General features: G+C 48.4%; 1 protein-coding gene across 3 annotated transcripts in view; it reads right to left on the bottom strand.

Annotated features, from left to right (window-relative positions):
* MVP (major vault protein) overlaps positions 1–21,300 on the bottom strand; it is a 352,386-nt gene that overhangs the window by 153,111 nt on the left and 177,975 nt on the right. For all 3 annotated transcript variants that reach the window (XM_069652030.1, XM_069652029.1, XM_069652028.1), the window contains exon 5: positions 11,670–11,801. In XM_069652030.1, coding sequence (XP_069508131.1) covers positions 11,670–11,801 — 132 coding nt within the window. The remainder of the gene's footprint in view (positions 1–11,669; positions 11,802–21,300) is intronic.

Below are 21,300 nucleotides of genomic sequence, written 5' to 3'. Positions count from 1 at the left end.
CTGGGGTTTGATAAACTTGTTCGCTGGGCGCAGATCTAATACAGGGCGCATGGTTAGATCCTTTTTGGGTACAAGGAAGTACACTGAATAAATACCTTCCGTTACCTGAGATAGAGGCACGACCTCTATGGCTCCTTTTTCCAGCAGTTGTTGTACTTCTTGGAGAAGAATGGCAAGGTGTTCTGGTGTCATGCGTCGTCCCCTCGGGGGTCTGTATGTTGGGGAACCGTTGAATTCGATGCAGTATCCGTGGGCTACGGTGGAAAGTACCCAGCGGTCTGACGGTATTCACTCCCATGCTGGAAGAAAGGATGTTATCCGGCCCCCGACCGGTGTTGCATGGGAGGGGACGCGAATCTTCGCATCACTTGGTGTTGTTGGGGGCTTGGGAGCCTCTGGGGGTGGACCCCCGACCTCTCCCTTTGCCACGGCGCTGGCCCCTTTGGCTGTACTGCCCACTATTGGTCTGGTAATTGGTGGCAAGGTACTGTTGCTGCTGATTCTGCTGTTGGCGTTGGCCACGAAAAAAGCGTTTGTTGCCATAGCCGCATCTGGTAGTGGGCTTAGAGATCTGGTCAAGAGTTTTGATAGTATCGAACTCTTTTTTAGCCATCTCCAGAGCCTCATCCACCGCTTTCCCGAAGAGGTTTGAGTCTTCAACAGGTTTATTTATTAAAGACGCCTGTGTCTCCGGTTTGAACCCTGAGTTGCGCAGCCATACATGGCGTTTTAGGAGTATTCCCTGAACCAGGGAACGTCCCTCTGTCTCTGCAGCATCCAGAGAGTTCTTTACAATACTCTGGTTGACCTGTGTTCCTTCGCCAATAGTTGATAGCAGGCGTGTACGTAGTGGTTCAGGCGCTTCTTCGGCGTCTTTGCGCAGTTTGGCCCACTGCGCGTCCGCGTAGCTAGCTAGCAAAGAATTGTTGTTCGCAATTCTTGCCGAAAAGGCAGCCGAGGATGTGACTCTCTTTGCAAGGGCATATAACCTCTTGCCCTCCTTGTCCGGTGGTGCCTCGCTGGTGGACAGCGGCACCCCTGCCCTCTTCCTTGTATTAGTTACTACAAGGGAATCCGGAATGGAATGTCCCCTGATGTACAGCGGGTCTGAGGGTGAAGGAGTGAAAAGTTTTTCAATTCTTGGATTAACTCCTCTGATTAGTGCGGGTGTGGATAGCGAAGGGATGATTCTTCTCTTCACTGAAGCGAGGAGGGGAATGGTCTGGCTGACCGGGGGTTTCTCCTTAATTACTCTTTCCACAAAGTCTATTTCAGGAGAGATCTCCCCAGTGTCCAGTTCGAAATGTGCTGCTGCTCTGCGCAACAGGGCATTGAACGTGGGCTGATCGTCAATGGGAGACGTGTTTCTAACAGGTGAATTGTCAGGAGGATTTAGGTTCAGGACATCAGTGTCCGAATGTACTGAAGGGGATTGCAGGGATGAGAAGGTCCTTCTTCTGGATTTTCTCCGAAGCCTTCTCCTACCATGTCTGGGCTGTCTTCCAGACCTTCCTCCTGGTTATGTCCCTCTTCATCGTCCACAAATTCATCCTCCTCCTCCAAGTATTGTTCCTCACCAGTGAGGTCATACACATTATGGAAATCTGAGGCTGTGTCCTGCTGGGGATTGAATAGTCTCGGATTTTTGGCCCTGGGGTCCTCCTGAGGCCCTTCTCTTGTTCTCTTGGGAGTGGGAGGGTTCTGGGTCTTCATAAACCTCTCCATTCTCTCCATGCAGAGATGGAGCCTTTCCATGGTTTCATGGGGTACCCCTGAGCGGTCTAGCGGGGGAAAATTAGTGTCATCTAGCTGAAAGCGGCTCGACCTCTCCCATAACGTCGAGGAAAGTGTCCCGTCGCCTTCCGAAAAGCCTTCCGGTGTGCTGGGGGTCCCCCCGACTGAAGGGGGTAGTCCCTGTCTTTCTTCGGGCTTTTTCGGCGTGTCTTTCGACCTTTGCGTAGCGCTCGACGTGTCTTTCGGCGTACGCTTCTGGGCGTCGGCTACAACGATCCTCGCCAAGCTCTCTGCGACTCGTTTGTCAGCGGAGGGCTGTGGTTTCGACGTTACGGGTGTCGATCGTTCTACGGCGGCGTGCGCTCTTTGCTGGTGCGCGCCGGCCGATGGTTTGGGGGCTGCGCCCTTATTTGCCGAAAGCCCAGTCGCTGGTCGCGGCTGCGGTTGCGAGAGGGGCTTCGAACCTGAACGGTCCGAGGAGGCCGCCGGTGGAACCTGCGTCTCCTTGGGCGCTGATGCTTTCTTCGTCTTTGACGAAGAAGAGCCATGGGTTGTGTGCTTATGTGTGGTATCGTGTGCGTCAGTGTCGCCGGGGTGTTCATCCCCATAAGCAGGGCGTGAACCGAGCCCGTCAGGGCCGGGGACAGACGACGAAGAGCGCGAGCGCTCTTTAGGGGGGTCTACGACTTCCGTAGCAGAGGTCGTGTTATCACGTTCCTCGTCACGGTCGGTGGTAGCAGCGGCTGGTGAAGAATCGGCCTTCGACATAGCGTAGGCCGCCCACCTCTTGACCCTACGGTCTTTTAGAGTCTTTGGCTTAAGAAGCCGACAAGCCGTGCAACCCTCCTCTTTGTGATCGAGGGGCAAGCAGGGGTTACACCGTGAATGCTTGTCCTTCCAAGTAAACTTGCCCTTGCAACGCGGGCAAAACCTAAAGGGTGTCCTCTCCATAGCCGAGGCAATAAATCGTGATAACAACCCCAAGGGAAAGGAAGGGGAAAAGGAAAGGCATTCTCAGAAAAGAACCAGCGATGTCCCACGACCCCACTCTCCCTACTGTATTTGGCCTGCGAGGCCAGGCCACGTGTTCGGCAACGCCGAAGGATCTCCTCCGCTCGTCCCCTCCTCGAGGAGCTCCGCGTAAAGGCGACCAGTAGCTGGGCGGAAAAAAACAATCTGAGGGACCTCGACGCGTGAGGGATTGTGGGTACAAACGCATGTCACTATAGGGATAGTATTTCAGACACGCCTTGTCGACGTCCCTTTTCGACTACGAAAAACAAAATGCAATACTCCGCAGTGACCACTGGATGTCGGACCTATGCACAGCATGTGAATCTAAGCAGATTAACAAACATCAGAAAATTGCTTACTTGGCGGAAAATGGGAGGGCAAGGAAACAAATACAGTCCCAGTTGGAGATGGAGCTCCGGAAGAGGGAGGAGGCGCATCGATGTAGGCCCACTCAGAGACTGAAGCGCGAGGTTAGGATAGCCCAGAGGGCCCTTGAAGGCAATCATAAGAGTCGCGCAGCGTATAGCATGATGAGAGCCAAACAATATTATTATTCTAAAGGTAACAAAGACAATCGGCTATTGGCAGCTAAGCTGAAAATGCGGGAGAATCGCAATAGTATTGAGGCTTTGGTGGATGGGGAAGGGAGGAGGGTCACCTCAGAGAGAGATAAGCTTCAGGTAGTGGAAGAGTATTTTAGGTCTCACTCCGCCCCACATCCAACGGACAGGCACATGGCAGATGGGTTTATAAGAGATGCGTGCTTGCCACAGCTGTCTCAGGGAACTCGTGAACTCCTAGAGGGGCCAATTACGAGGGAGGAGATAGAAATGGTGATACGATCCCTTCCTTTGGATAAGGCCCCAGGGCCTGACAGGTTCACAAATGGATTCTATAAGGCCTTCAGGGCTGAGCTCACCCCCTATTTAGAAAAACTCTTTAATGACATCTGGGAAACGGGGTCGGTCTCGGCGACTATGGCGGAGTCTATTACAACGCTGGTTTTGAAACCTGGAAGGACTCCACTGGAATGTGCATCCTATCGACCGATTACTTTGCTAAACACAGATGCGAAAATTTTGAGTAGGGTGATAGCAGGGCGCCTGGGGGAGGTCCTTCCGAAGTTAGTGGAGAAGGATCAAACAGGGTTTATGTCATGATGCCTACCCACGGGCATCCGGATCGAGTCCATCAGCCCCGGGAGCAGGCATCCAGATACTTATTAAAACCCCAAAAGCCCCGGCTGGGGGCTGTTTGGATTCAGTCCTGGCGCCTTAGGCGCCAGGCTCATCACAGAAATCAGTCCTGGCGCCATAGGCGCCAGGCTCATAGACTTTACTTACCTTATGCAGACCATGCTGCAAATGAGTCCAAGCCAACATGAGGCCTGGATGGGACTATTTTATTACAGGGACTATTTTTCACTCGGGTGTGGTTCTGGGGAACTTCTTACCTGGGACTACTTTGCAGGCTATTTAAACCACGCCCGAACAGCAGCCCATGCTTCGTGTTTTTCTGCATCCAGCAGCGTAACGCTCACCGTGTCTGCAAGTCAGCATCCAGTCTTCTGCCACGCCCGCCTCGAATCTGGAGCTCCTAGACAAAAGGAAAAGAAAGGAGAAGAGGTTAGATCACAGACACTATTTGATTCCTTACCTGATTCCGGACCCAGCACAGCTCCGAGCCTGGAAAGGACATTGTTTCAGCACGCGTCGCTTCGCCAGCAGCAACGCCACGTTATACTCACCAGTCCACCGCATCTTTCGACTCGGCGCTGCCTCCATCATTTTCTTTGTCAAAACCCAGCACCTGGGGGGAAAACAAAAGGAATAACAAGGTGAGCCGAGAAAACCGACAAAGAATCTCTTGCCACCATAGGCTTACCTGCTTTACCACCGGAGGTATTATCCTTTAATCGCCGCATCTTCCTATGCTGCACCTATAAAGGGAGAGAAAACAGCAAGTTAAACTCATGCAACTTTTACCGGACAGTGTTTGGTAATACAGACTCTTACCTGAACGCCATCAGCTGCCTTCAGGCAATATTCTTTTGGACCCAGCTGCAACCTAACGAGGGAATGGAACAAGAGTGAACATCGGACATATTTAACTCTTTTTGAACTTTATAGACACTGGAGTCAATATTCCTCCGGAACTCCTCCAATACCTTCAAACCAGTGAAGTAACTGGTATCTACGCGCCCCTGCATGCCATGCAGGATGGAGAGCTCATTATTTAAAAACATAAGGTGAGGTTACCAAGAGGGGATATCGGAGGCGATTAGTGGGGAGAACGAGAAGAGTTGGGGGGCCATCACTAGAGTCCACGGGTGGCTAAATCCCTTTCTCCACTTGCAGGAGAATACTTCTACGAGTCCAGCAGACAATATTAGGCAGGCCAGTCCAGACTGTCATCTCTGCACTACGCATCACGTTGGTGGAGACCGCAGCTGTCGGATCGACGCCCCTGTGGGAACCAGGTGAGAGTAACAGTTTATCCGTAACCGTTCGACACATGATAATATACGGCGGACGACCGATCTAATAGCTTTGGCCCCTAGACTGCCGGGTAAACTGTCCCTGTTGTCATTAGATGCTCATCGAGCTTTTGATAGTATGTCGTGGAGTTACTTACAGCTTGTGCTGGAGGGGTTTGGGTTCTGCCCCAGATTTCTGAGGTTGGTTCTCTCAAATTACCAGTTCCCCTCTACTAAAGTTAAAGTGAACGCAGACTTGCCCCCAGTTATTCGTTTGTATAGGGGCACTAGGCAGGGTTGCCCCCTGTCCCCTTTGGTCTTTGCATTAGCACTAGAACCCTTGGCACAGCAGGTCAGATTAAGTAGAGATATTATGGGCTTTGAGTTTGCAGGGCAATGCCATAAGATAGCGTTCTACACGGATGACTTGCTGTGCTTCCTACGGGATGCGCCTAAGTCCATCCTGCCTTTGATGAACTTATTGTCCCGCTTTGAAAAGATTTCTGGCTTTGGGGTGAATGCAAATAAATCGGTGGGTATGGCGTTAACTGAGTCCCCAGAGGGCCTGGCGGAGGTACAGGCGGCCTTCCCCATTCGCTGGTCCTCCACAAACATACCCTATTTGGGGATTAAGCTGACCCGACCTATGCAGGCCTATTTAAAGCAAACATACCAACTTTATTGAGGGAAGCCAAAGAGTGGCTTCGTCGTTGGGATTCACAGGAAATATCCTGGCTGGGCAGGGTGAGCGCAGTGAAGATGTCTCTTGTTCCGAAGTTGCTGTATGCCTTCTATTCCTTGCCAATACAGATTCCCGAGAGGGATCTTATCGAAATGCAGAAGGAGATAGGACGCTTTGTGTGGGAAAATAAGAAGCCTAGGATCCCTTACAAACTCTTGACGAGAAAGGCGGTAAAAGGAGGCATAGGTTTGCCTTCGGTTCAGCGATACTATAGAGCGTCACAGGTGGCTCCTATGTTAGCCTGGGGAAGCCCTACCGAAACTCCTAGAGGGCAAGAAATGGAGCAGGAAGCTGCTCCCATCCCGTTGGAGTACCTCCCTTTCCTGCCCAAAGAGGCGCAAAGCTATCAGGGGGGACTGTTGCCCACGACATTGGCTACGTTGCAAAGTTGGGACAAGGCAAGGGCGCAAAGAAGGATCTCGCTGGGGCTGGGTCCGCTCGCTGTCTCCGGTGGCTCAAAACCCGGCGTTTACGCCGGGACTAAACCCTAGTTCATTCCAAGGATGGGAATCGAATGGACCGGTAAGGCTTAGAGATTTATATGTGGATCAGGAACCCTTGACATTTCAGGAATGTAAGGAGAAGTTTGGGCTGTCTGAGGCGGAACGGTTTAGATATATACAGCTACAACACTGTTTGACTAACAGGGAAACACGCCAAGCGGCCAATAGGGTGCCTTTTGGTATAGAACTTAGAATTCTTGAGGGACAGAGCTCTCATAGGTTGACCGCCTGTTATAACCTTTTGGAAAATGCCTCAGAGGGCGAGAAGCTCCCCTATATGATGGCGTGGGAAAGGGAGCTCGGAGTTGAAATCCCAGAGGAATCTTGGCAGCGAATATGGCTCGGAGCCCACAAGACCTCTAGGTGTACACTGGTAAAAGAGAACCCGGTTAAAATTATCTTTCGCTGGTCCTTCCCCCCCCCCACCCCCCGACTAGGTTGCATGCAATTAATTTAGATTATCCGGATATGTGCTGGCATGGGTGTGGAGAAAAGAGTGATCTGGGGCACATGTGGTGGCATTGCTCGGTTATCCAGGCCTATTGGTTGGAGATCTGTTCCAAGATCAAGGATGTTACTGGCACGCTTCTTCCTATGGACCCGCGTATACTAATCTTAGGTGATGTGCCTGAAGATGGGTCTTTCCCGATGACGGGTTCTAGAGCAGCTCTAACTGCTCAACTACTCATGGCTGCACGAATCACAAGAGCTCAATTTTGGAAATCGGTGGAAGGGCCACCTGTGGCGTACTGGTGGGTGAAGGTGTGGGAATTGATGGGTCTCGAAAAGCTCACTGCCATGCTAGAGGGGAAGCTCTCGAAGTTCAGGCGGATCTGGAACCCTTTCCTGGACTATGTGTCGGATAGAGAGCAGATGTTTTTTAGAGCAAACTTGCTGAGACATTTTATGAACTCCTGACAGGCTTGAAATTGCTTATTGTGCACAGAAGGACATTGCTAAGGTTTGCACAGGCTCCAATTTTAACCCTTTTTTTTATTTATTTTATTCTTTTCCTGTTTTTCCTCTCCCTTACTTCATGTTTACATTTGCATTGTTCCCCAATGAATTGTTGATAAATTAATTTTATTCGTGTTCTAGCTGAAATTGAATTGATTAATTGATACTGTGTTGTTATGTGTTGTTGAGCGGGAAGGGATTTAAGAGAAGGGAATTGGATTGAATTTCTCTTGATGAATTGATATATGTGCTTATTCCCTTTGTTTGTTATTATTGAATTAACTGTTTTTTAAAAACAATTAATAATAAAAAAAATGTCCTTATGAACTGATTTGTGATTGTAAAAATGTGTTTTGTTTTACTCTTCTTTTTTATTCAGTAAATTGTCGATGATCGGCTAAGACACAACAAAAATCAAAACTATCTAAAAATACATTATAGCCTTAGAGAGTATGAAACAGGTGTAAACTGTGGCCTAAGTCTTCCAAGAATCAATGACGGATTTTTAGCAACAGTTACCTTCCATTAGAATTTCTGGGGGAAATGCACACATTTACAAGAATGAATTACAGTATCGAAAGTACATTCACCAAACTAGAAAAGCAGGGTATAACTTTAAAAGTTAAGAAAAAATCCAAGGTAAGAGCACATTTATTTAAAGTTGGTCAGTGGACCCCTTGTGGACCCAGGAGGAATGTCCAGGGGCAGGTAAGTTAGCCCTCCCGCCCCCACGCCCTAAGTCTCCCCAAGTCCAATTTACATTTGGTCAGAGACATTTGAATGAATGGGGACAGTTAAAGGGCCATCCGCTTTAGTGGCCTGTGAGTCTGTCTGATCCCACAGGTGCATATTCTACAACCGGCAACCCCAGGGAAGTCCAAAGGAGACCACAAAGAAGTGTTCCAGAGTTCAGAAGATAGACCCAGGCCCCAAAAGAAGAAGTGGAGGAACAGGAGGACTCCTAATTGAACTCTATGGGAATTGCTGTAAAGACTTGCCTTCAAGGAATCTCAACCACAGTCCAGGGGTACTCATATCGGCAGATTTAGCGGAAACAATCCCAAGAAACGCAACAACCTGTTCAGTAAACAACTCTTTTCCACAGGTGCAGTTTGCAGGATTCAGTTCTCCAGGACTCCCCCCCCTACCCCCCAGGAGGCAATGAAGATCCCAGTGGCCAAGGAAAGGAACAAAGGATCTTCTCAGGACATCTACCTTCACGCCAGGAGTCGGAAATCTGGTGAGTAAGACTTCAGAAAAGAAAGGGAACCCGAGAAGACTGCTCTCAGCGCTCGATAAACACAAAAGAGAGCATCAGCACAGCAGCAAACGGTCCTACGATGGGGAGAGCAGGGTGGGGCACCCTCAAATGTTTCCAGCTGATGATATGCAAAGTGATGAAGTCTGAGCACCCTTCTGGACTCCAGCAGCTACCCTCAGCCATGCGGATGATCTTCGTGCTAAACAGAGGGATGAAGCAGTAAACGGCTAGGAAAAGGGTTGCAGAGTGGAGGGCTCGACCCAGCAGATGTGGGGAGTCACCAGGAGTCTTCAAGAAGCCCTGACTGAACCACCAATAGCCTAGTCTAAAGTTACAAGGAAAAACAAGTCTAAACCAGGATAATGCTTAAGCCACTAAGTTTAGCAGGTTTTGGTAAGTGAGGGCTTTAAAATGGCAAAAACTGCATGAATCGATGGTAAAACTCCTTCAGCCCTGTTGGCATACAACAGCCAGGCCACATCATAAATACCCTTGCACAAAGGGGCCAGTCAAAGGCTAGCTAGCCAGTCACTAAAAGGGACAGGGGGGAAATGATGACCAGCTGTACTGGTTGGTCAGTCGAGCTACCACTTGGTCCTAGCCACCCCCACAGAGGTGAGAGGAATTGTCCTTGGACCTATACTTGCCTACACCAGTCAGGACCAATATGGAGGCTGCCATGATGGGCACACAAAGGGCCTCCTTGCTCAGAATAAGCATTTTAAGATCACCTCGCGGTCACTTAGACAAAGAAAAGCTTACAAACACAAAATGGTCGAGATCAGGATTTTTTTTACCCTCCCTCCCCCCACCCCCGTTGCAATATTTATTCTCCAAGCTTTGTGCCCTCAGAATTGGCTCTCCTGACCCTCTTCCAGTAATTAAGACTTTGGTCTTTTGTCGCTGCTAGTCCTCTTGGCTTAAATATCTGCTTTTGAACCTCTTTGTTTGCTCCCCACCCTAGGTCTTGTTTCCTCTCTGAACCGACAGATTACTCCCGAGTCAGTAACCACACCTAATTCCTAGTAGTCTACTCTGCCCACCTCAAACCCATTTTACTCACAGGCTGTGGACTTATTCCTCACGGTCCACAGAGCACCACTGCCTCTCTGCTACACCCAGCTGTCACTCCCATCTTTGAGGCTTCTGCTGAACTCGCTTGTAGAATGCACTTGCAGATCTCTAGATCCTCGTAACGGATCCCCATCAGCTCAAGCCCATCAGTGGTAAGCACACAGCAGCCTCTTGAAATTCCACACTTCGTACAACTAAGTCAGATTTTACTCTTAGCAGATAGAGAACACCGTGATAGGATCCTGTGGCACAGATGCTCAGGGTCTTTTTAGTTATTTTCCAGAAAAATGGTTATGGTAGAATCCCATTTTGGGGGGATTTTTCTAACCCACTAAACTTTTTGCTTTCTCTTTGCAGGATTTGCTGATTTCCGGACTTCACTTTTGTGGCCAAGGGGAACTTTGGTCCCCCTACCACTGTAACTCCTTATGATGGGCACTAGCGAACACTTCGGCTGCCAGTGCAGGGCAATCTTCTCCCATTTCCTTTTTACCTACGTGGCAGCAAAATACGCTTCCAGAGGAGTGCTGCAGAACACCTTGTGTCCCATTTTCTCATCTCCAATGTAACTTTTTGGATAACACTTCGAGCCATCACCTCCCCCACCAGGGGCGCCAGCTGGTGTCTGACCAAAGTGTCAGAACAGCCTCGAAACATGCAACCAGGAGCCAGCTGTTGCCGAGTCAAACAGTGATCCCAATTATCCCCAAGGATCATCTATCCTGTGGGGGTGTTGGTTTTGCTGTTTGGAGTCCAGAGGGCTATATTACTTACATGACTAAGTCCCTCCTGTTCCCATTTAAAAGCCCTGGAACATGAAGCCAGCCTCCAGCTATCCTGGCTTTGCCCAAGGTGGTTGTGCCTGGGTGTAGAAGTGCTGTCTTGAGTCCCCATAAACACAAAGGACTGCTACTTGAGGGAAAGGAATTGTCTTTATTGGATATCACTGTGCTATAGTGTTGTTTTGCGTTTCGGGGGAAACATTAGACAACTGTTTAGCTGTATTATAGCAAACCTTGTTCCTTTTCAATCATTGATCACAATTTGCATAATAGTACAACCATAAAATGACCCAATGCAGACACCCGTTTTGCGCTCTGCAAGCTTTTTCCAAGGCATGGATTTACAAACGGTTTACCATCATTATTCAGCGTGTGCATTGCATGTCCAATTAGTTAAGTGATAGATTCTTGATTGGGTAGTTAACCTAACCTAATGGAGCCTGACCATGCAAGGGACGTGTTAGGACAAGAGCTATGTACTTCGTTGGCTATAGGTAGGTTTTACTACACTGAAAAAACATTCCCTTAGTGTGCAGGAGGGGAGAAAAATGGCCACTGACGAAACCTGCCCAAAAGCTTTGGCAGATACTGAACCAGGCAGATATTTTCTGATTAAATCTATGAAACTCTAATCATATGCAAACTTAGAATGAGTAGCTACTGTTACATGCCCTCTGCAAACCACAGTTTGAACATACGCAGCTCTATCTACTTATTGTAACACAAATGAGACACAGTGGGAAAACCATCTCGGTACAAGATCCACGCCTCTAGAACATGCTGTATGATCATGACGGGGATTTAACCAGAGTTACTTTCTTCAAGACAGCCTTAACTATAACCATCAAAGAACCTTTCATTAAAATAACCACGCAAGATCTGTGGACCACCACCAATCCCTCAATGAAAAGAGCTGGGCCCACGCAAATTTGTCTGGAATAATGTAACTGAGACATTAATAAATCTGAATATTCATTTAACCTATGCTTTAATCAGGTTAAATGACAAAGAATCCCATTTGTGGTTTTGCTTCATCTTCGAGTAGCTTTGATGTATGTATCCGAGATCATGTTGTAACGCAAACCTACCCACATAATGTCAGCCCTTCAGGATGACTGTCACTCACCTGTCACTCGGTCCCGATCCTCCCGGTCCTTGCATTCTTTGCGGGCCCGGAGCTTGATGGCCTGGTTGTGCCTGATCACCGTGGCCTGGATGCACTCCACCACTTCCACCTCCTTCCGGGGAATGTATGTTCCTGAAAATGGAGGTTGGGCAACATCGTCAAAGAAGGGTTTGCAGAGGCCAAACAACCCCAAATACAGAAATCCAGTCTGCTTGCCAGAATACAGTTGTAATGGTCTTCCAACGCTATGTAAATGGGGCTAATGTCAGGCATGAGATAACCCCTCAACCAAGTGGCTAAGCATTGAAAAGGAGAGATGCTGTTTCACCCCAATCCACGCTCCATCCCTCATCTCCCGCAAGGCATTACAAAGGGTGCACAATGCTCAATCTATTTTTATTCCAACTGATTTGAACAAGATGTTGCAATTGGTTGTGCAGATCGCCTCTGCTTAGCTGAGATTCAGGACAAGAACGGATTGGCCCTTCCCGACATGGCGATTTAAGCAGCACTAGCTGGCCAGGGATCCTGTTAAATAATGTGTAGGTAGAAAAGTCAACCATAAAATCAGGCTTCTAGCAATTCCTAAGCATAGGGTCTAGCAGCACAGTGAAACACTAAATATTAAAAACCAAACTAAGTTAGAGGTCCAAGCTAAAAATGCAAGCACAATTGCACTCTGTGCACGCTGGCACCAGCGCAGACCAATAGTTGGGGAGGATGGATAGCTCAGGGGCAACGACTTTGTCTTGGAAGCAAGACAATGCAGCGCAACACAGGTTCGAATCCCGATGCCGCACTTAGAAACCACTCTCTGGCATCAAGCGCGCTATAAAATAACAATTATTATAATTATAATATAAGCACAGAATAGTTGGAACAGAAAGGTGAAGGAACCAAGATAGGTAACCAGAGGTTGGTGCATTAGGAAGTCATACGAGATGCAAATGGGTTACCAGCTGGTAAAGCCTACGCCCATAGGTATTCTCTTCATTAGTACTCTGGTGTGCAACTCTTGCCTTTTGATTTTATAGGAATCGTCAATGCATAGGTTCTCAAAGATAAAAAAAAAAGATTTCAACATGGCTGCCAAAGGGAAGAAAGAAAGAAGTTTATGTCCTGTTCGCCGGTCCTGCCGGCAATGTGACAAAGTGAATGTTGATTAATGAAGCGTGCATGAGAGCTCGACAGAATGTTGGTTGAGTGGTTTGAATGAATGTTCCAAGTGAGAGTAAGCTGATGGCTGAGCAAAATGTACCTTAAATTACTTACTATGATATGACATGATAGATTATTTATATAGCGCCTATACACAATATGTTGCAAAGCGTTTCAAAGCAGGAGAGGGAACAAAGGAAAATACAATGACATTCTTACAGGCCATGAAGAGTAAGGGTGTGACATTAAATATCATACTCAGCCTGACGACATTTCAGATAGTGCAAAGAGCTAAGACATAGATAAGGAAGGAAGGGGGAGAGTGGGAAGGAAATGGACACAAACAGGCAACTACCGTACTACCGTACTAGGCCTGGTGACATTTCAGATAGTGCTGGAGGGTAGGAGGGAGGAACCAGAAGAGGTTGCTATCATACTAGTTCCAGGGACAAAAGTGCGTAGAAGAAATTAAGGGGAGGAGGGCAGGGATAGGAAAAAGGGAGAAAGGGAGAGGAAGAGAGAACAGAGTAAGCAGTAAAAAAGAGTGGGGCAGCAAGAGGGGAGAGCAAAATCAATCTCAGCGAAAGAGTACAGCGTACATTTTAAGTATTCCTGCATCATCCACTGGGCCCTGAACTTAATTTGTTACACTGATGATGTAATTTAAAATAGATAATTGGTGGGCTGGAACATATGGATTTAAAGTGAGGCAAGAAGAGGAAACGCCCACCAGCCCACTTGATCCCCAAAGAGGTAACTAATGCGAGCCCACATGCACGTCTGGGAGTGCGAAGGGGATGGCAGTCTGTACATAAAAGAGGAGTGGCTGGGCGGTCAAAACACTTGAGTGCAAGAAGCGACTAACACCATCGAGCATGGTGGTTTTGAGAAGCAACTGTCAGTCTACATTTCTAGCATTTTATATTTCCATGTTGATCCCCTCCCAGAAAGGGGAAGCAGAAAGTTGACCGCTCAGCTGGGCAAAAAATGTATCCTGGAGTGTCACGCTATACTACAATTGTTTCTGAAATTCTTACTAGGACTTCTGTGTATTAGGTTTTGTGCCGTAATTGATTAGGTATTCGTCCCTTTGCCAAGTGTCCCGAAAGTCCTCCCCTTCACTGGGACTCTCCTACCTTTGTTAATTATTCCCCCATTATGGGGTCAAGGGGCTATGCCCCTCTATTTTATTTTTAATCAGAGATATGGTGAACTACTCACTAATCGCAGCCAGCGATATAGTGCCCTGCTCCATCTTTCACTCCCAGGGAGAGAGATATATATATATTTTTTTTTTCTCCCTCTCCCTCTCCCTCTCTCTCTCCCTCTCCATGGAGGAGAAGGTGCAGAAGTACAGTCATTTCCTTAGACATGAAGACCGCAGCAGACCCAAGAATTAGCAAAAGTCTTAGAACCCAAGATGTTGAAACTCACGACAACACATCTATTTTAGAAGCTTTTGAAGCCTGCACAGATAGCAGTACACAGTAAGCGCCAAGGTCAGAATTCCAGCAAGGGAGTAGTGAATGAGCAGAACCTAGAAGGAAGCTAAGAGTTCCCAGAGGCAAACCAGCAGCCTCCCAAGTTAATTAAATTAATAAGAGCACAGACAGCCATTGATGTCCAGGTACATGAGGATAGTATGGGAAAAGATGTTATAGAGAGTGGGTGAAGATGTCCCAAGTGGCGGCAAAAAGTGCAACTTACACTAGTATTAGCCGAAAGGTTCAATAGAGAGAAATTAATTCTCCAACATGGTCCTCTAATATCTGACCCAGGCCCAGAGAACACTGGCTATTCATTAGGAGACTAGCACAGATTAGAAACCTGCTAAACTCCCTAGCACACAGACAGACAAAAGAAGATACACAAGGCCATGTGCAGGGGAAGGGGGGGCCCCAAGGGCTGGGCAAATGCTAAGGGAGGACGGGGGAGGGAGAGGGGGGCAAGTGCTCAGAGAAACAAGGGATTGGGATAATCTAGTGCAAAGGAAGGGCCTGGACCAGACTCAGTAGGCTTGTCGGGGAAGGGTGCCTGGGGGCAAGTGCTAGTAAGGAGAGGGGGGAAGACTGGTTGAAGGAGGGCCTGGTCCCAGTACTACTAAGAAGGGATGCAGGCAACCAGACATTGAATCAGATGGAGTTAGCAGGGGAGGGGGACAGGGAAGGAGGGGGGGAAAATAAGGGTCTTGAGGAGCTTCCGGAACTTAAGGAGATCCGGCTCAAAACAGAGAGGGGCAGGGAGGCAGTTCAAGAGGAAAGACATCTACCGCCCACTCTCTGCTTGGAGAAACATCTGACCTACAGAGAGTTAGAGCTAGAAGACCGAAGGACTCTAGCAGGGAGGTTTTTAGGAAGAGACAGTTGGATGTAGGTCCACGTCCTCAGAAAACCTTGATGATGCAAAGGGTCTTGAATTTGATCCTTGCAACCACCATGAGCCAGTGGAGAGATTTTACAGCTGGAGAGATGCAGCCCCTGCGCTTGAGGCCAAGGATAAATCTCAGAGCCTTATCCTGGATTAGTTGTGCAGGGAGGAAAGAGGCAGATTAAGGAAGAGGCTTTTACAGTAGTCCAGCCTGGAGAGAACCAGAGCTCGGGAGACATTGAGTTTCTGGGGGAAGGCGAGGAAAGGGAGAATGCCTCTCAGAAGGTGAAGCTGAAAATGAGATTTCTTGACAAGGTCAGCGATATGAGGTGGGAAGGAGAGAGAGGAATTGAAGATGACACACAGGTGTTTTGCCTTACACGAGGGTGAGGCGAGGGAGCCCAAGGAGGGCAGCCAGAGAGAAAGAGAAGGAGGGGTCCGGGGTCCCAATGAGAAGGATCTCGTTCTTACTGGCATTAAGGCAAAGAGCATTAGCAGCACACCATGGGCCTCATTACAAGTCAGCCGGTCCGGAAACAACAGTGGCTGTAAATCCGCCACCACTGTTTCCGGACCGGCTGATTCCGAGTCCTGCAGCAGGAGGTGTCACTCCCGCCAGGTCTGACCTGGCTGAAGTAACACCACCCGCCTGCAGGCGGACATGGAAACACTGGCTCTGTCATAGACGGACCAGTGTTTCCATGGTCCCCATCCCATGGGAATGGGGCTTCACAGAATTTCGCCTCCAGAATTACTGGGTCACCGGGGTTGTAATGCCGAGGTGATTCCGGCAATCACGGAGGCAGAATGGAATTACCGGTCCGGCGGCAGCCTGCACGTTTTTCCAGCACAGCTACCGCCTGACTCGTAATGAGGCCCCATGCCTGAATAGCAGTCAGACATTCAGGAATGAGAGAGGAAGGAGAGGAGGAAGAAGAGTGAAGCTTAAAGGAGAGCTGTGTGTCATCAGCATAACATTGGAAATGAGGAGAGAAGGTGGAGATCAGATGGGCGAGAGGAGCAAGGTAAATGTTGAAGAGCCACGGCGAGAGGCTAGAGCCCTGAGGGACGCTGCAAGTAGAGAGTGAGTTAGGAGAGAAACGGGCAGAGTTGCACTTGGGAGGGCCGATTCGAGAGGAAAGAGGTCTGCCATTCCGGTACCCGATCCGTAATGCCCAGGGTATCACATATCCGATTTATGAGGGTGGAATGTTTGACCGTGTCAAAAGCAGAGGACAGATCGAGGAGGATGAGAACTGAAGGGGAGTTGGAGGGCAAATCATCACAGGTGTTCAGGAGAGCAGTTTCCGCACCTCGGGCTGCTCTGAAGCCAGACTGGTGGTTGTGTAGACAGCCAAAAGATTCAGTGTGATGGATTTGTTGGGAGATGGCCATCTTCTCCAGGAGTTTGCCCAAGAAGGCAATAGTGGAGATAGGATGGTAGTTAGCCAGGCAGGAAGGATCTGCAGGCAGCTTTTTAAAGAGGGGATGCACAAGGGAGTGCTTGAGGGGCGATGGGAAGGAGCGAGTGGCAAAGGAATGGTTACAGAACTCAACCAAGGAGGGAGCGAGAGAGGCAATGTTGTCCTTGATAGTTCTGGAGGAGCAAGGGAATACCTGTTCGGAGGAGACATTCATAAAGCAGATAGTCTTGATGACCTTGTCCATCGCTATGGGTGAGAAAGAGGAAAGTAGGGGGAAGAGGTGGGGGGCCAAGGAAGGCCTGGGTACAGGGGGGAGGAGGGAGGGGCAAGAAGGAGAGAGAGGACAGGATGTCCTGAGTTTTGGCAGTGAAATGGGTGGCCAAGGCCGTGCAGATGGCATGGGAAAGAAGCAGGGAAGAGGAGACAGAGGTAGGATTGGCAAGTTCCTTGAAGATTTTGAAAAGTTCAGCTGTGTTGTTTGTGGCCCCAGAGATGCGGGCTTGGATATAGGCCCATTCTTGGAGCGGATGGAGAGTCTATACTGCCTTGGCGACAGGCTAGTTTGTCAGAGGATGTACTAGAAGCCAACCAATTCTGTTCAATGACTTTGCACTTGCGTTTAAGCGAGGCTAGGTCGGAATCATGCCAATTATTACACGTGGAGGCAGGCGTCAAGCGGATCCTCATGGCAGGGGCAAGGATATCAAGGGTGTTGGAGATGGAAAGGTGAAGCTTAGCAAGGGAAGAGTCAGGTCAGGAGTCGAAGGCATAAGGGGGAGGAATGAAGGTGGCAGCAAAAGGAGATACTGAAACTCGCTCCATTGGTCGAATGACAGGGAAGAAGGGTGGCAGTGAAGGTAGCCCAGGAGTTTCCAGATGGGTGGAAAGGAGAACATGGTCAGACTAGGAGAGAGGGGTAGTGAGAGGATTAGAGAAGGAGATACCAGCTATGATGAGCGCATCTAGGGTGTGACCGGCAGAGTCGGTTGGACAAGAGGGATGAATGGTGAGGGAAAGAGTTGCTAAGGTTGCAGAAGAGTAGAGTGGCTGAATCAGACGAGTCTAGGTGAATATTGAAGTCTCCAAGGAAGAGAAGCTTAGAAGTATAAGTCAGAAGGGAAGAGGCGAGGTCATCCCATTATGAGTGGAAAAGCGAGATTGGCCCTGGTGTCCTGTAGATGGTAGTGAGAGTGAGCGAGTGGGAAGGAGAGATGCAAAGCTTACAAACAAGACATTCAAAGGAGGAGTAGGATTGAGTGGGTAGGACGGAAGCAGGGACCCATTCAGAGAAGAAAAGAGCCACTCCGCCTCCAGACAGGTTACACCTGGGTTTGGAGAGGATTGTGTAGCCCCCAGAAGGATAGTGTCCAAAGCAGAGACAGAGTTGGCATTAAAACACGTCTCAGTGAGAGCGAGGACGTAGAGGTCAAAGTCTTCAAGAAGGTGACAGAGATCCGAGAAGTGTTTGACAGTAGAGCGAGAATTGAGGGTAGCTAGGTGAAGCAGTTTGCCACCTTTAAAGGTTTTCCGAAGCAGGGTACAGGGACGAGGTACATCCGTCAGTGGGGGCGGTGAGGCCAGGGTAGTGGCAGAAAGAGGAGTGGCAGGAGACGGGAGGAAGTTAATGAGAGAGGGAAGACGCCTAACCAGAAGGCGGAGGTTGGGCTGAGAGCCCTGAGCCACCATAGTGCCATTCTTATCAAAAGTAAATTCAAAAAGCCAACATTTTTTTTTAAAACAACCAGATTCAATCGTCAAAAGCAGCACAGTGGTGCACCAGTCAGGGCTGGAGGGAAAGATAAGCAAGGAATACAGCAATGGTAGAAGGCATGGATATTAAAAGGGAGAGCAGGAAAAGAGAGATAGGAGAGAGAGAGAGATAAGAGAGAGAGAGAGAGAAAGAGAGAGAGAAAGAGAAAGAGAGAGAGAGATACATACGAGGAGCTAAACAACAGCAATTGCACAAGCGTGCAGGTTTGGCTTTCCTACAGGAGAGAGAAGAGCATACTTTCAATACAAACAGCAATATGCAAGTGGCAGGTTCAAAATTCCTAGCAAGTAAGTTAAATCACACTTTTCAATGCAGCAGCACTAAGCAGGGTAGGAGGTTTGGGCTTCCTAACAAGCGAGTAAAACACTTTCTAAATGCAAAGAGCAACATGCAGGTAGGCAGATTCGGAATTCCATATGGGTGAGTAAAACATACTATTTGGTAAGAAAAGAAATTGCAAGGTGTATACAGGCAATGCCTAAGTGAGGAAGGAGAAATCTGCCTTGTCTGGCCCTCATTCTTCTCCAGCTTCTGCAGGAAACCTCCTGGTAAAAGGCCCTTGTGACCTCGAGGTCCACATTGCTGCTGCCTGGGCCTTTTCAAACGTGGCCGCCGGGCTCATTGCTGCTTCCTGAGGGACTCCACGAGCCGTATAATTGGTTGCAGGCTCCACCACATCAGAGGCAGGCCCGGGACCGGCAGGCGAATGCCAGCCCCCATCAAAGGGCCACCTTCAAAGGGCTTGGACTGCCCTGTCTGGGCCTGTACGGGTCCTGGAGGGATCAGAGGGACCCCAATCCTGCTTCCCGCAATCTCTGACCTTCAGATTCACCAGTGCACACACAAAGCTGCTAAGACATTCCTCCCTCTGTGCCTCCTGCAAGTTTCTCACTTGGCCCTACAACACCCATCCACATCCACCTCCTATGCAGACGCCCCTCTGATGCAACCTCTCCTGCTCCTGTGTGGCTTTACCGATCACTAACTTGCCACCCTCCCCAATCTCATATTCCCTCTCCCTCACTCCTGCTTATTACTGTTCTATACTGACCTAAACGCTATGCCTCACAGTCCCCAACCGCCATCATAGAACTAACACAGATATACTCTATATATACCTTACACTGTTAACCAATTAAATGTATTCATAGGTTTTGTCATCTAAATTGTATTATGACGACACAGATGATGTGTCTTCTTTAAAAACCGCTCACATCTATTCTAACCCTAAGAGCTGATTGTATGCTGTCCCTGGCCTTTTCCGTGCACTCCAAGTACTCCATTACTGAGTATTGTTTTTACTCGTACAGTAAATTGGGCTCTCTGTTACATTTGGTAGCAGAGGATGGTTCCCTAGGAGTTTTGCGAACTCTTGAGGATTCCTCACCATGTCCCCCTTGGACGATGAGGGTGGCTTGAAGAGAGTGGAATAACATGCACCTGAGAGGAGAGGTTGGCAAGAGCCCCCGTTGGCGCAAAGTCCGGCCCGGTCTTGCAGACCATCCCGCTGGGTGCAAAGGGCGGAGCAGGCAGATAGAAGAGGCTCGACCCCAAAGACCCTCACAGGATCCTTGGATGTGAGTATAAAAACTGTGCATGGCAACACTGGGGATTTTGGGTTTTGTATATTATTGATTTGCTATATATTTGAGATATTGAGAGATTAAAAACTTCCCACAAAGGTCGGGAAAGACTGTGCGGTAAGCCACTTTTAGGGGCAGAGAGACAAAGAGAAGGCTCTTCTGCATTTAATAGGAAGACAGCTGTATTTTGAATTGAGTTAATGAGTGTTGGCACCATGTATTTTTTATTGGGGTATGACATAGGATATTAAAAGGTGTTGATGCGTTTGTAGAAGATGGAATTGGTGCTGTTGATAGTAGATAGTGGTTTAGATTGTGAGCAGTGTTTGTTTTTGGTAATGTTAGCATTTTGTGGCATACATAACGTGGGCTTTGAAGGAAGGAGTCAGTGGGTTAATATTGGGGAGGAGTGTGAAAGGAGAGACAAGGTAAGCGAGTGTCGAAGCAGTGTTTAATTAAATATTATTAAGTTATGCACAATATTACCATATTGGACACCCCCATTGTTCATAAGTCACTACCTAGATATACAGACAAGATAATGAATACCAGGATACAAGGCTTAACGATACGGCCAGAAAAATGTTTATGCCGTGGCCTCAAAACGGTTCTCATTCAAAAGAGGTGCTGCAACACATGTGTACATATTTACATGCCACACACAAGGGAAAACAATTACAGAACAGACTAAATATACTAGAGCTGTGGAAAATGTTTGAGGAACAGATAGTGGAGCCAAGCAAGAAGGAGTGGATGCTTAACCAGCATGACGAAGGGCACACATCGCCAACAGCTCCTCCTCTCCTCCCCTAACTAGCATCCCATCCTCGACTGTACAGGGAGTATACCCACTGAAGGCTGCTGCAGGGTATACCAACCCCAGATATTTTCCCCCAGCATATAGTGATGATGACAACATAAGGGGAGAAAAGGAGAACAAAGAACATCGTCACTGCAGATAGAATATGACACGGTGCGCAATTTGCAAGTAAAGCTAATGGAAGCAGAGGAAGGATGTCAAAGAACGAGAGGCATGCAAGGAGAGAGGGATGAGACAACAATAGTGTCAGTAAATGTATAGGAGGGAAAATGATACTCAAACTTGATGGAAAGGGCATAGAGAATCCGTAAGAGAAGGGGTTAGAAGATGGAAACAGACAGAAGACTGAGAAAGAGAAAAGGTTGGATGAAGAAGGAAAGGGTGAGAAAATGAGAGGAAGAGAGTAAATGGTAGACAATACGAGAGGAAGCAAAAGAGAGAGGAAACAAGACGAAGAAAGAGGTGGAGGGACGTTGAAAGGAAGTTGACGGCATAATTAGCAGACATT

The sequence above is a fragment of the Ambystoma mexicanum genome, chromosome 3p (genome assembly GCF_040938575.1).
Source record: "Ambystoma mexicanum isolate Mex_15411 chromosome 3p, UKY_AmexF1_1, whole genome shotgun sequence".
NCBI classification, from domain to species: Eukaryota; Metazoa; Chordata; class Amphibia; order Caudata; family Ambystomatidae; genus Ambystoma; species Ambystoma mexicanum.
The sequence above is the reverse complement of the archived record's forward strand: the minus strand, read 5'-3'. Positions and strand labels throughout refer to the sequence as shown.